Source organism: Peromyscus maniculatus, chromosome 7 (assembly GCF_049852395.1).
Source record: "Peromyscus maniculatus bairdii isolate BWxNUB_F1_BW_parent chromosome 7, HU_Pman_BW_mat_3.1, whole genome shotgun sequence".
NCBI classification, from domain to species: Eukaryota; Metazoa; Chordata; class Mammalia; order Rodentia; family Cricetidae; genus Peromyscus; species Peromyscus maniculatus.
The window spans coordinates 24565319-24578730 of NC_134858.1; the positions used below are offsets into that span (position 1 = coordinate 24565319).

The following is a 13412-nucleotide window of genomic DNA, read 5'->3' on the forward strand; positions in this document are numbered from 1 at the left end:
TATAGAAATATGAGTTCTAAAAAATAACCTGAGCAGTGTTCTTTTTAAAAAAAATTTTAGATTTATTTATTTTATTTTATTAATGTTGCATACATGTATATATGTGTACAACCTGCATGCTTGGTGCCTGAGGATGACAGAAGAGAGGGTCAGATCCCCTGGAACTGGAGTTATGAATGGCTATGAACCACCATGTGGGTGCTGGGAACTCAGCTCAGGTCCTCTTCAGGAGCAACAGCTGCTCTTAGTCATGTAACCATCTTTGCAGGCTCTGATCAGAATTCTTGGGATGCCACGTCACAGGACATACACAGTTGAATTTAAAAATGGCTCCAGGTATGGTTAACCTCAGAGCTACTCCTCTACACCTTTTAGCTGTTTGAATTTGTTTTAAAAAGTGGGGGGTGATATCAGTACTGACTCTGTTGTGGCATATTTGTTCACCCTGTGAAGATGTATTTGCTGTGATTGGTGTAATAAAAAGCTGAACAGCCAATAGCTAGGCAGAAGAGATAGGTGGGATTTCCAGGAAGAGAAAAGAGGAGGAGGAATCTAGGTGTGCAGGCAAAACAAAGGGCCATGGAGAGGAATAGGAGGTGCAAGATGGAAGAGAAGTAAACCACATGATAGAATGTAAATTAATAGAAATGGGTTAATTTAACTGGACGGTAGTGGTGCATGCCTTTAATCCCAGTACTCAGGAGGCAGAGCCAGGCAGATCTCTGTGAGTTCGAGGCCAGCCTGGGCTACAGAGTGAGTTCAGGACTGGCTCCAAAGCTACACAGAGAAACCCTGTCTCGAAAAACCAAAAAAGCAAGCAAGCAAGCAAGCAATGCATTAATTTAAGTTATAAGAGCTAGTTAGTAACACGCCTAAGCTATCAGCTGAGCTGTCATAATTAATAAGAAGTCTCCATGTTGTTATTTGGGTGCTGGCTGGCAGGCCAAAAAAACTCATTACATATGACATCCAACATGGAGGCTTGAATATCCAAACACAGGGCCTGAGTAAGATAAGAAAAGTTCTGGACAAGGACCTGGATGTGGTTCCTAGTCCTGCAGTCTCTCAGGCACGCCAGGTAAAGCATGGGGTTTTTTGAAACAGGATATAATAGTATTAACTATCCACTTGAGAGGATCTAATCTCTTGGGAGATGAGCCTCTAGGATTTTCTTGATGCTGCTGCTAATTGATATGGGAAGACCCACCTTAACTGTGGACCACAGTGTTCTCTGGGCATGGGGTCCTGAACTGTGTACTTGGAGAATCAGTCTTAGCACTAACATGCCCTCACTGCACTCTGATTCCTGACTGTTGGATGCAGTGTGGCCACAGCTTCGAGTTCCTGACACTTTGACATCTCTACGGTAACAAACGTCAAAATAGACCCCTTCTTCACTAAGTAGCATTTGTCAGAGCAACAAGAAAAGACATTCAGGCACAGAGTCTTACTATGTAGCTTTGGCTGGCCTGGTATTATAGGCATGAGCTACCATATGATGCTAACTCCTGGGCTAACACAACCTGGTGTTCCCTGTGCAAACAGCCTAACTCAGCTATGGTATACTCTGACTGGTATTTCAGTAGAGTTTCCTTGATATTCCTTGGTGCCATGCCAATTCATTTCTGAGGGGACCATCTCCCAAGTTCCCCTGAGTCTGTAACCTAACCTAGGGTCTGTTCACAGTGCACTAGAATCTGTAGTAGTTTTTAAAAAATGGGTCTTCCCCCTGACAGCCTGAGCCGGGCTCTCAAGTTCATTTACCCCAGGAACTTGGGCAACTCTTTTGGCCCTTTGATTCAGCTCAGAAGAGTTGAAAATATCCTAGGAGGACCAAGTATAGATCAGGTAGTCAACAAGGACTGTAAATCAGATGCCAAAGGAGGGATGATGGGAAGGCCCATTGACTGACACAGCCTCTGAGAAGCAAGAGCTTTTATCTGCATATAGAAAATCAATAACATGGCATGACCACTGGAAAAGTAAAAGGAAACGTCACTGCTGTTTTTTTTTTTTTTACTCTAAAACCAGAAACCATATATAATAACTGTCTGTCACTGCCTGTGGTTTCTATTTTATTTGATTTATTGGAAATATTCTCAGATTTACACTTGCAATGTTAGGTATTCTGAACATCTTCTTGCTTTGTTTATTCCCAACATTTTATTTGCTGGTCAAAGAGCTTTTTTATAGAAGAGACATGACAAGGAAAGTGTACGGGGAAAGTCCATTTTGTTGTGAACAGCAGAAACAGATGAGCTAGTAAGTCAAAAGACAGGTTTGCTGTCAGGTGAGGAGGTGGACGGTAGAACCTAAGCCTGGCATAGGCTAGATACAGAGACCCACCTATGTGTCGGGACTGATGGGTTACTCCCAGCACCACTGTGGATGTGATTCAGCTATCTATCTTCTGGCTTACATCACACTACTTGAGACTCAGTGTCCTGAAAAGGAAAATCTGATTAGCTTACTGTGTACCATATACCCATCCCAAAGAGGGTAAAACTTTGACCTATGGGGACAAGAAAGCTTGCTCACTAGACCCATAAAGACTCTATCTACTACAGTGAGGCAAATGATTCTATATAAGGCTGCCTAGGGCTGGGGTGCAGCTCCATGACAGAGCATTTGCATGGTGTACACAAAGTCTCAGGCTTGACTGCTAGCCCTAGGGGAGTGTGGGTGTCAGAAGACAAACGGATATCTGTCTCTTGCTACCAAAAAAAAAAAAGGTTCAAGGGGAGTGGGTACCCAAAAAGCAACTGTCTAGTAGGGACAAATACAGATACTCTGCACCTTGGGCACAGTGTAATTGTTCCATGCATTCCTTACCTATGAAAACTGGTTAAAGGGCACTAGCAAGGGTACCTGGGAGATATCTAACATGGCAGCTTGTGAAAGAGCCATAGAGAGAAGATTAATTTTAAAACAGAAGTGGAAGATGCTACGATTGACTCACAATGAGACTGGAATCCTGAAAACATAGAAGGACTGTCAGAAAGGGAGACTGAGAGAGTCAGGATGAGGCTGCTGGAGGAGGGGGTCAGTTGTGTTGTCTTAAAATGGGAGGGATGAATGGGGCTATGATAAGAATAATAGACAGTCCATCTATAGTACAAGAGCTAGAAGCGGTCCTGGATGCTGAAATGACCCTCTGGAATGTCATACCTAGATTAGCCTCTTTTGCCAACTCGATCTTTAAACCACCTTTCAACTCCTCAAACAACACGATCTGTATGAAGAAGAAAGTAAATCAGCCAGAAGATTCTAGTTCTTCATCTGAAGCAGAACGGAGTTCAAAGAAAGTGAACTAGGGAGCAGGGAACATTGAGACAATTCACCTCATTAATTCCAGGATGAAGCCAGGAGCCAGGCACATAGAGGGTTTCCTGGGGACCTACATTCCAGTATCGTCCTAGGATTTGTCCATTGATGAACATGACACCCTTTTCCCAGCCCTGAAAAAGATATGGAGGTTTCAGATTCTAACTTCTAGATATAAAGACAGAAAACAAACAGACCCCTATCCCAAGGGCATACCAAATCTTGGCACAGGCCAAGATAGGATGGATCAACAACTCAGGCCTTTTTGGGGAGGGTGCTCTTGAGTCTGTGCCCTGCCCTGCCTTGGAGGTGGCTCAGCATCAGGCCACAAGGAGGGATCTAATTTCCATCTCATTTCCCCAGGTCTGACTCAAGCCCACAGAGAGGATGTACACTTACAATCCAATTATCATCAAAACACATCAGGCTTTTAAAACATAGCTCAAATTGTAAAATAGCAGAAGTGGTACCCAACGTGCCCTGGATGACATGCTTTGGATGGTGAGTCCATGCCAGTGGTACAAGTCTCTACATCTGGGGTTATGTGTGAGGACTAATGGGTTACACTCACTAAATCCCTGCTACAGGGCTTGCACCAGCCTGTCTCACTGGCACATGCTATTCACACCTCTGTTGTTTCCATTCACTTTCCTTGCCCTAATCTGATGGTCCTCAGAGAGAGACACCTTCAGAATGGCCATGAAGTGGCTGTGACTTGGGGGAGCTCTGTTCCCTGCCACAGAACAAGGTTCATATACTGGAGAACTTTTATGGAGATGCTTTTGGGCCAGGGGCTGGTCACAAGAGCAGGAGAGAAATGGCACCAACCTGTGTTTTTATAAAGATGTCCTGTGGAGGATCTGCAACTCTCAAGTGACTCAGGAAAAAGGCAGGGCCCTGAACATGGCTTGTCACTATTTCCCAGGACTTTGGAAGTTTCCTAAGAGGGAGTCAAGAGCCAATGAGAAGTTATAATTTTCTTCTAACATGCCACCTGTGACCTCTTCTATGAACCCTGGCACCCCACTCCTATTCGGTACCAGCTTGTGTCCTTGGCATGCATGATACAGTAAGGATTAGCCAGTGGACAATGAGACAGTCCCTTCTCTGCCCCCAGGCAGCTATGAAACTTGGCATCATTTCATTTAGTACTCTGGGTCTTGTTTTGTTTTTTTGTTTTGTTTTGTTTTTTTTTCCTGTATGAAAACCAAAAGCTTCATCTGGGGACCTCTGAGCATCCCTCCAGCTCTGTATGTTCACCACTTTGTGGTATGTTTTTATCTCATTTTGTTTATCTGCAGTTCAGTGATGGAACTTGGGGTCTCACATGTGCTGGGCAAAATGCTCTATCACTGAGCTGTCCTTCCACCCTTACCACCTCTGAGCCGCTGAAGCGAAGGCACCTACTTTTGTGTGAATGCGTTTCTCAATTCCAGGCTGTAGATCATAAAATGCCTTAGTGGAGTCTTGTCCAGATAGATGTCTCCAGTTAAACCTGTGGAGCCGGAGTGAAAGGGGAGTGAGGGAGGGGAGAAGGACAGAGGTTGCAGCTGCACTCAGTTTGGGCATTTGCCGTACACAGGTTGCGGTTAGGGTTCTCGCCCTGGAGGAAGGTGCGTTCTTGGCCTCATCTGTCTGGAAGGGTTCTGTACATGCCATAGATTTCCCCCTTCCTCTTGGTGGTGCTGAGGGGTAACTGCCAAGGCTCAACAGGCTCCAGGCATGCTAGGCAAGCATTCCACCGGTAAGCTACCTACGGGCAAGTCCTACTCGGGTATTATCCTCTGACGTGCACGCTCCTAGACAGGGCCTCACAGTCCACATGAACAGCACAAAATCATGGTAACTGCTGCAGATCTCACCAGCACAGGGCTTCTGGCTAGTCTGAATACTCAGGTTTGTCAAAGCACTTATGGTTAAAAAAAAAAAAAAAAGTGTGTTCCTTGGCTCTGCTCAGGAGTCCTGGACCTAAGCAGAAAGACAAACATAAGCCCTGGGTTCCTAAAAATGAAGACATGATATCCCTAGAGAGGAGCCCTAACCAGGGACATCACCATAGCTTTCTCCTACTGGCACCACTTTCAAAACTGCAATCAAAGTAGGTGGCAGTGTGATGGTTCTGGGTTGCTAACTACAGAACATAAAAATATCACAGTTTTTGTACAGAGGTATCTCCTAACCACCAAAGTATGTTCCTTTCCAAACACAAGCCTGTTCCCAGCTGCCATTGGCCTGGGGGAGAACAATTGCCTCTGATACTACATGACCTCAGCCATCTTCTTCTAGAACCCACCTTTTCTCTGCTTGTTAATATCCTTCCCAGAAGTGAGTCTGCCTTGGTTCTCCACCAGGATCCTCAGCTCCTGGGTTTTCTTGGAGGGCTATTCAAAAGAGACCAGAGTAAGCCTCACTTGGCACCTCCTTTAGACAGTCTAGGCCTCCCTGGAGCTGGGACAGGACAGGAGTAGGTGGCTGCAGAACCTTGTAGGTCTCCAGCTGTGGGACAGGCAAGCCCTTGTATTCTCACTTTTCCTCTTTTCTTCCCAGAGTCACCTGAACATTTTAACAAGGACTCTCCTGGACTGGTGATCAAGCCAGAGTGCTCTGAACAGCAAATATTCAAGCGGGGGGGAGTGTGGTATTCACTCAAAGAACATTCACCAGTACATCTAAGATGTACATAACCCTCCCTGTGGTTCTGGGTTCCTCTGCATGGAGCACCATGGGGAAAGGAGTGGAAATAATCTATAATAAGGCCTTGCTAAGTCTTGGCCCAGGCCCAGCTGGAACTGGAATGTCTCATGCATCAACTGTGTTATATACATTTTTCACAATAAGCAGCTCATCGTTGTAATGATCCAGGACTCCTACGTGGTCTTTATCCAAAAACACCTGGCAAAGAAAGAAGAGATCCCTGTTAGGGCCCTGTGAGGCAAAAATGGAAAGCGGCACTGAAAACCCAATAAACAAAGCAAGAGGCAGGATGAACGCCATGTCTCCCAGAACTGCAGAGACTCACAAGTTCACTAAAAACGGGCAATAGTTAAAGCAGGATCGTGAGAAGATGCATGAAGTACAGCCTTGGCTAGAGCTCTCAATGAAAACTGGACCCTGGACCAACTGCAGGCCAAGGAGGGGAGATGCTTAAGACCTGCAGGAAGCTGGAGGCGGGGAGGGGAAGGTAAGGACAGATAGGATAAACATTTTCAAGCTAGCAAAGCGGGGGAGAAGGAACCCAGGGACAGCAACTGTTCTGGGTTTGTCTGCCTTGCCCCCAGGGCCTCAATTCTGCCAGATATTCCCAAATGAAGGCTGGAGAGCCAGTAGCCACATTCTGACTTATTTTAGGGATGATGTTCATGTAAATCCATTTTTCCCTACTCTGCTGGTAGATTTTTGTCAACTTAACAAACTACTGTCACCTGAGAAGAGAGAACGTGGGTTGAGAAAATGTCTCAGATAATTTGGCCCGTAAGCAAGCCTGTAGGCAATCTTATTAATTAACGATTGGTGTGGGAGAGAGCTCAAGACACTGTGAACAGTGCCACCAAGAGCCAATGGTCCTGGGTTGTATAAGAAAGCAGGCTGAGCTACAGGCAGCAAACCAGTCCTTGCCTCCAAGTTCTTGCCTTGAGATCCTGTCATGGCTTCCCACAACAATGGACTGCAACCTATAAGTCAAGTAAGTCCTTTTCTTCCCAAAGCTGTTTGGGGTCACTGTGTTTATGACAAAAGCAGAAAAACTACCTAATAAAACTACTATATTGAGCTGGATGGTGGTGGCACACACCTTTAATCCCAGCACTCGGGAAGCAAAGGCAGACAGATCTCTGAGTTCCAAGCCAGCCTGGGCTACAGAGTGAGTTCCAAGAAAGGCACTAAAGCTACACAGAGAAACCCTGTCTCAACAACAACAACAAAAACCCCAAACTACTATATTGATAAACACTAGATTAAACCACTCAGAGGACCCTAGTCAGGCAAGACGACATAGAAATATTTTGCTTCCTAAATTAATTAATCTAAATCATGTTTTTTTTTTCAAATGTAATTTTGCTAGGAAACTGTAACAATAAAAATCCTTAAGTATCAGAAAACAAAAGTATTCCCAATTTAAGATTACCAGAATCTAATTACAGAAGTTATATGTTTTATGGTCATTTATCAAAAGTCAGCTATCCAAATGTCTTCCTGGAAAACAGGTTGCCTAGTATGAAAAGCACAAAGGAATGCTCACAACACACTCCAACAGCAAGCATGATGCTGTGAGCAGACTTCTGTGGAGGACTTGAGAGAGGAAGAACAGGCCACAGCCAGGCTGCTTTGCAGACATGGAAAAGGGTCTCATGGAGTCAACTGGAGGTGGGCAGCAAGCAGAGAAGTACATGACAGAAGGTTTATCTTGAGCAGGAGATTCGTGGCACTCTGACGGTGAAGTAACAAAGGAAGGTAGAAAGTGATGGGAGAGTCTGAAACAGGAAGACCAGCTGTGTATTTTCAAAAGAAGAAGAAGAAGCAAGACACCAAGACAGCAGTGTGAAATCTATGTGTGAAAATAATTGCATCTGGTGCAGCCCACAGGGGCTGGGTAAAAAGAAGGAACGAACACAAGGTAAAAAAGAACTTCTGAACAGAGATTATATGTGGGAAGTGGTGAACCCGCAAATGAATACAAGGCTGACCTAGGAGAGCAATGTATGTGCCCTGGGAAGGGAGTTTGAAAAGCCAATGGAATGCAGAGTAAGTACAGGTAATTGTCTACCAAACTGTAAGAAGATGTCACTGCAGCAAGAAAGAAAGAAAAAGAAAGGAAGGAAGGAAGGAAGGAAGGAAGGAAGGAAGGGAGGGAGGGAGGGAGGGAGGGAGGGAGGGAGGGAGGGAGGGAGGAAGGAAGGAAGGAAGGAAGGAAGGAAGGAAGGAAGGAAGGAAGGAAGGAAGGAAGGAAGAAGGTGGAGGAAGAGAGGGAGAGGGCTGGAGTTATAAAGACACAAAGATAGAAGAACAAGGTCAAATCTGATGGTGCACACCTTTAATCCCCACACTCAGGAGGAAGAGGCAGATGGATCTCTGTGATTTTGAGGCCAGCCAGGGCTACATAGTTTAGGCTCAGTGTGAAAAACAAACCAACAAAAACCAGAAGTACAGGTTGAATATTATTTATCCAACATGCTTGAGGCAGAAGTGTGTCAGATTTGGGAAGTTTTCAGAGTTTAGATTTCCACAGACTTTAGAAGTTAAATATATCTGATTATATAGAGATAGAGATAGAGATAGTTAGAGATGAGATAGAGATAGAGATAGGCAGACATACAGATCTTCATAGTACCAGAAATTGTTATTCAGGCTGCTGGGAAGGAAGCGTTATCAACAGACTTACCCATCTGTGACCACCATGAGCTACAATAATGACCAGTGTGGCAATATATGCCCGTGGGTGCAATAATGGCATGAATGTTATCATGGTAAACAATTGCTTTCTGATTGGATTTAAGTCCTGCTCCACAGGAGAAACCATATACCTGGCAATATAAATCTAATGAATAACCTATGTTTGAGGAACTCACAGGTCTCAGAGCTGAACTATTATTCAGCTAAATGGACACAGTATTTAAATCCATATCTCACTACTCATTGATTAGAGTAGCTCTGGGTCCTCATCAGAGAAGTTTCTTCATGCAGTGGACAGTGGTTAAGCAGAAACTCACTGATCAAAGTGCAGAGAACAAGTATTTGTGGAGTGCACAGCCACAAATGGGACCTTATAACTCCCCACCCAAAGCACAGGGATCATCTTGAGAGGGGATGATAAGATTGTAAGGGCCAGAAGTCAGGGGGGACCAGAAAAAACATTGTCTTCTGGACATGCCAGTTCTGCTGCATTCATGAACTCACAGCAACTGTGGTTGCATATATAAGACCTAAAGAAGATCAAGCCAGTCAATACTCTAACATGGGGATGGAAGAAGCTCAGTAACCCCCAATGGGAACTGAGGAGCTACAGACAGTTGATAGCTTCTGGGAAAGGGAGAGTCACTTTTCTTTAAGGGTGTGAGCCTATGGATTGACCATACTACTCCCAATGGATTCTCCCATACTCATAGGCAGACAAATTAGACTCTGTGGGTTATTAAGAAGGAGGAGGAGTTACTGTACAAATTGAACCAGCAGGACACAAGAAAGGTGACTGTCGAACTTGGCCAAGACAAGGTAGGACAATTCTTCAAAATTTCCTGCTTCACAGGAAACTCTGTCAGATATGCTAAGCCTGTAGGCCAGAGTTAGATGTCCCAACATTGCAGAATAACTTTGGGTGACTGTCCAGGCAGCCTGATATCCCTGTCATTAGGAAACATTTCATCATTCTCCGGTCTTTGATGGAGTTAAAGACTAACCAGTTAAACTTATAGTTTTACTTAGTTATGATAGAAAGCAAATTAGGTATAAAACTTTAGACACACCAAGATAACGTATATAATAGAGTACTTTTTCTAATGTTGTCAAATACAAAAAGACTGGCTATTGTAACTGTAATTCTTACTTGAAAACTGTTTTGTTGTATATAATTTTACTGTGTTAAAGTTAAAACCTTCCTTTTTAATTAGACAAAAAGTGGGAAATGCTGTGGGATAATCCTTCTGTATATTGTGTGAATATATGTCACTATAATTGGTTTAATAAACAAGCTGACTGGCCAATAACTGAACAGGATAAAGTTAGGAGGGAAAGCCAAACTGAGGATTCTGGGATGAGGTAGAATGAAATTGGAGGAGATGCCAGCCAGCCACTGAGGAGACAGGACATGTAGAAAATGAGGTAACAAGCCATGAGCCACATAACAAAGCATAGATAAGAAACATGGGTTAATTTAAATGTGAGAGTTAGGTAGTAACAAGCTTGAGCTATCTGCGGAACATTTATAAGTAACCTTAAGTCTCCAAGTCGGTATTTGGGAGCAGGTGGTTGGGACAGAAAAACTCTGTCTACATTGGAGGAAGAGGAAGGTGAAGAGGAGGAGGAGGACACAGACAAAGAGAAAGGGGAGAAGGAAGAGGAAGAAGAAGATACAAAGTTGGGAGGAGGAAGGGTGGATCTGGGAGGAGTTAATGAGAGGAGTGGGAATAAATGTGATCAAATACATGGTACAAAATTTTCAAAGAATTGATGAAATATTCTACTTTTAAAAAGTAAAAAAAACCCCTCTGAAGTGTGTGTGTGTGTGTGTGTGTGTGTGTGTGTGTGTGTGTGTGTGCGCGCGCATGTGTGTGTGTATTCATATGTATGGTGGGGTGCACATGCCCATGCATGTGCCTGTGAAGGCAAGAGGTTAAGATTGGGTATCTTCAATCACCCTCTACCTTATTTTTTAAGGCAGGCTCTCTTCATTGAACCTAGAGCTGGCTGTTTCAGTGAGGTTGACTGGCTGGCCATTGAGCTCCTAGGATCCTCCTGTCTCCACTCCCCTGAGCTGGTAGAATAGACATGTAAGACCATGCCTGACTTCCTATATAGGTGCTGGGAGTCTGAGTTTAGGTCCTCATATTTGTGCAGCAAACACTTACTCTGAATCATCTCCCCAGTCCCATCTGGAATTGTTTACACATCACATTTTCACTGAGCATTTCAGATTGTGGACTAGGAATACTCAAACTGAAGCCTTGGGGAAAGGTGACATGGAAGAGATGAAGAGCAGGAAAATTTCACAAAATAGCTCCTAACTTGGAGTGGGCTGGGGCCTTCAATGTCTGCACTGTGACTTCCCAGCTACATCCTTGGAAAGGCTTTTATGTTTCCTGAAGTTATCCTACTTGAAACACATCTCAGACTTAAATGACAAGAGCCAACCTCTCATATGCTATATAAATAAATATTGGGGATAAATATACAGTAAGTATAGTGACTACTGAAGTGCCTCCTGGATTTAAGAATGCTATCAGCTCCTATAAAAGGCAGGAGTACATGCCTAAGCATGTCTATGTATAAAAGATTTCCCTAAAAAGACAGATGATAAGCAACAGAGATAATTTTTTGAAGGTGAAATGATTTGATAACCACATAGACATTTACCTAAGTATCACAGGGTGCTAGTAACATAAAAGTGCCACTAGGAACTTCATATTGTTCCCTACCTGCCCTCGGTCTTGAATATGACCCCTCGAGGTGAGGAGGCCTCCATGGGAGATGGTGGTCTCATAAAGCGTGTACCCAAAGGACTGGCCATTTCCTTGGTTCACAGGCAGCAGCTCCATGGGGATTGGCTTGACAGACTTGGTTGGCTGAGGCAGAGACAGAAGTGACAGCCCTGTTGAAGGGTCAGGCTAGAGAAAAGAAGCTCAGGAGTTGCCACCCATAGCCCACTTCTCCAGGGGGATGACCCCAACAGCCTTGCAAACGGGAGTACTGAAAAGAAATACACAATGATAATCATGCTTACACATAACATATAAATTATCTTTTTTGCTTTCCCAACAAATCTCACATTTCACTGCACATGACAGCCAGTGAGTTATTCTTATAATTTAGATGAAAAGCTGAAATCCAGAAAAGCATAGGCATTGTGGCTTATGCCTGTAATCCCAGCAGTTGGGGAGCAAAAACAGGCGATTCCTGAAGCAAGTCACGAGAAAGACTAGCCAGAATTGATGAGTTCCAAGTTCAGAGAAGAGATTCTGCCTCAGTTTAGATAGATATAGATAGATAGATAGATAGATAGATAGATAGATAGATAGATAGACAGATAATAAATAAATAAATGAATAAATGAATAAATAAATAAATAAATAAATAAATAAATAAATAAATAAATAAATAAATAAATAAATTTAAGCCAGACTGATCTACAGAGCTAGTTCCAGGATAGCCAGGGCTGCACAAAAAAAAACTCTGTCTTGAAAAACAAACAAATAAATAGATTATATAAATTAATTAATTAAAATTTAAAAAATTTTTAAAGTACAGAATGATCAAGAAAAGCACATGACATCAACTTTGAACCTCCACATGAATTCACACATATACACAAACACACATGTAGGCACACATGCACACACCTATACACACTACCCACACAACAACAAGAGCTCTTTAGAATTCCTTGGAAAAATGGATGATTCCAAGTCCAAGGAGGCACACAGCCTAGATCCTCCAGGGGAAGGAAACAACAAAGATGTTCGCAGCTATGGGTGTCCTGTCAAGAAGACACAACAGAGGCAGGCAGATCTCTGTGAGTTCCAGGAAAGGCACAAAAATACACAGAGAAACCCTGTCTCCGGGAAAAAAAAAAAAAGACACAAAAGTCAAACAGAAGGGATCCTGAGAGACTACAATGGGCCACTGTGAGCATCAGAGAGACTATGGTAGTGTATAAACAAGCTAAACCTTACACATTTATAACCATACGAAAACCACAGCAGCGAAACAACCCACTGCACCTTTGGAAGACACATGAATTCATGTTTGTGATTAAAGAAAATATTTGACCTGGCCCGTTCTCTGTACAAACCATGCTTTGTAAGGGTAAAAAGCTGATGAAGGACATTCTTCTGTAGAACTCAAGTTAGTAAATACAAAGGAGTGATAGAACTAAAGCATTTCCAAGGCATTTAATGAAATGTTGGCTTACATTGTCAACATGGCTTATCGGATGTCACCTGTACCTCTGTCTTCTGCCCCCTACTCTTTGTAGGGCTATTTTATTTTATTATTTCACATGTATGTGTGTTTTGCCTGCCTGTATGTCTGGGCACTATATGCATACCATCCTCACGGAAACTAGAAGAAGGTATTGGATCCCTTGGAAATGGAGTTATAGACGTTGTGGTCCATTGGGTCCTATGGAAGGATAACTAGTGTTCTCAATCCCTCTAGCACTATAAGATTATTTTAAATCATACCTCAGATGCCACTGAAATTCAATATTTATCTAAAAAGGGGGAGGCTTTTTAAAAAGAAGTTATCACTATGGTAACATAATCACAATAAAAGCAGTGATGGTTATCATTCCCTAAAACAGGAAATTTTAAAGGAATTTTTTTGGCAACTGACTTTCTATTTATGTACTGTAAATATTTCCAGCATGGTTAATTTCAATG

The 13412-nt window shown here is 43.1% G+C and overlaps 1 protein-coding gene across 2 annotated transcripts in view; it reads right to left on the reverse strand.

Moving 5' to 3' along the window:
• Nucleotides 1–2055: 2055 nt before the first annotated feature.
• Nucleotides 2056–13412, reverse strand: part of LOC102918038 (beta-galactosidase-1-like protein 2) — a 35548-nt gene continuing 24191 nt past the window's right edge. Inside the window, exons 14-21 of one of the 2 annotated variants that reach the window (XM_076575905.1) lie at nucleotides 11451–11597; nucleotides 6148–6216; nucleotides 5618–5705; nucleotides 4732–4819; nucleotides 4153–4264; nucleotides 3342–3458; nucleotides 3169–3232; nucleotides 2056–2444 (exon numbers count right to left, since the gene is read on the reverse strand). In XM_076575905.1, coding sequence (XP_076432020.1) covers nucleotides 2437–2444; nucleotides 3169–3232; nucleotides 3342–3458; nucleotides 4153–4264; nucleotides 4732–4819; nucleotides 5618–5705; nucleotides 6148–6216; nucleotides 11451–11597 — 693 coding nt within the window. In that variant the 3' untranslated portion in view covers nucleotides 2056–2436. The remainder of the gene's footprint in view (nucleotides 2445–3168; nucleotides 3233–3341; nucleotides 3459–4152; nucleotides 4265–4731; nucleotides 4820–5617; nucleotides 5706–6147; nucleotides 6217–11450; nucleotides 11598–13412) is intronic. The other variant, XM_076575906.1, reaches the window with a different exon arrangement.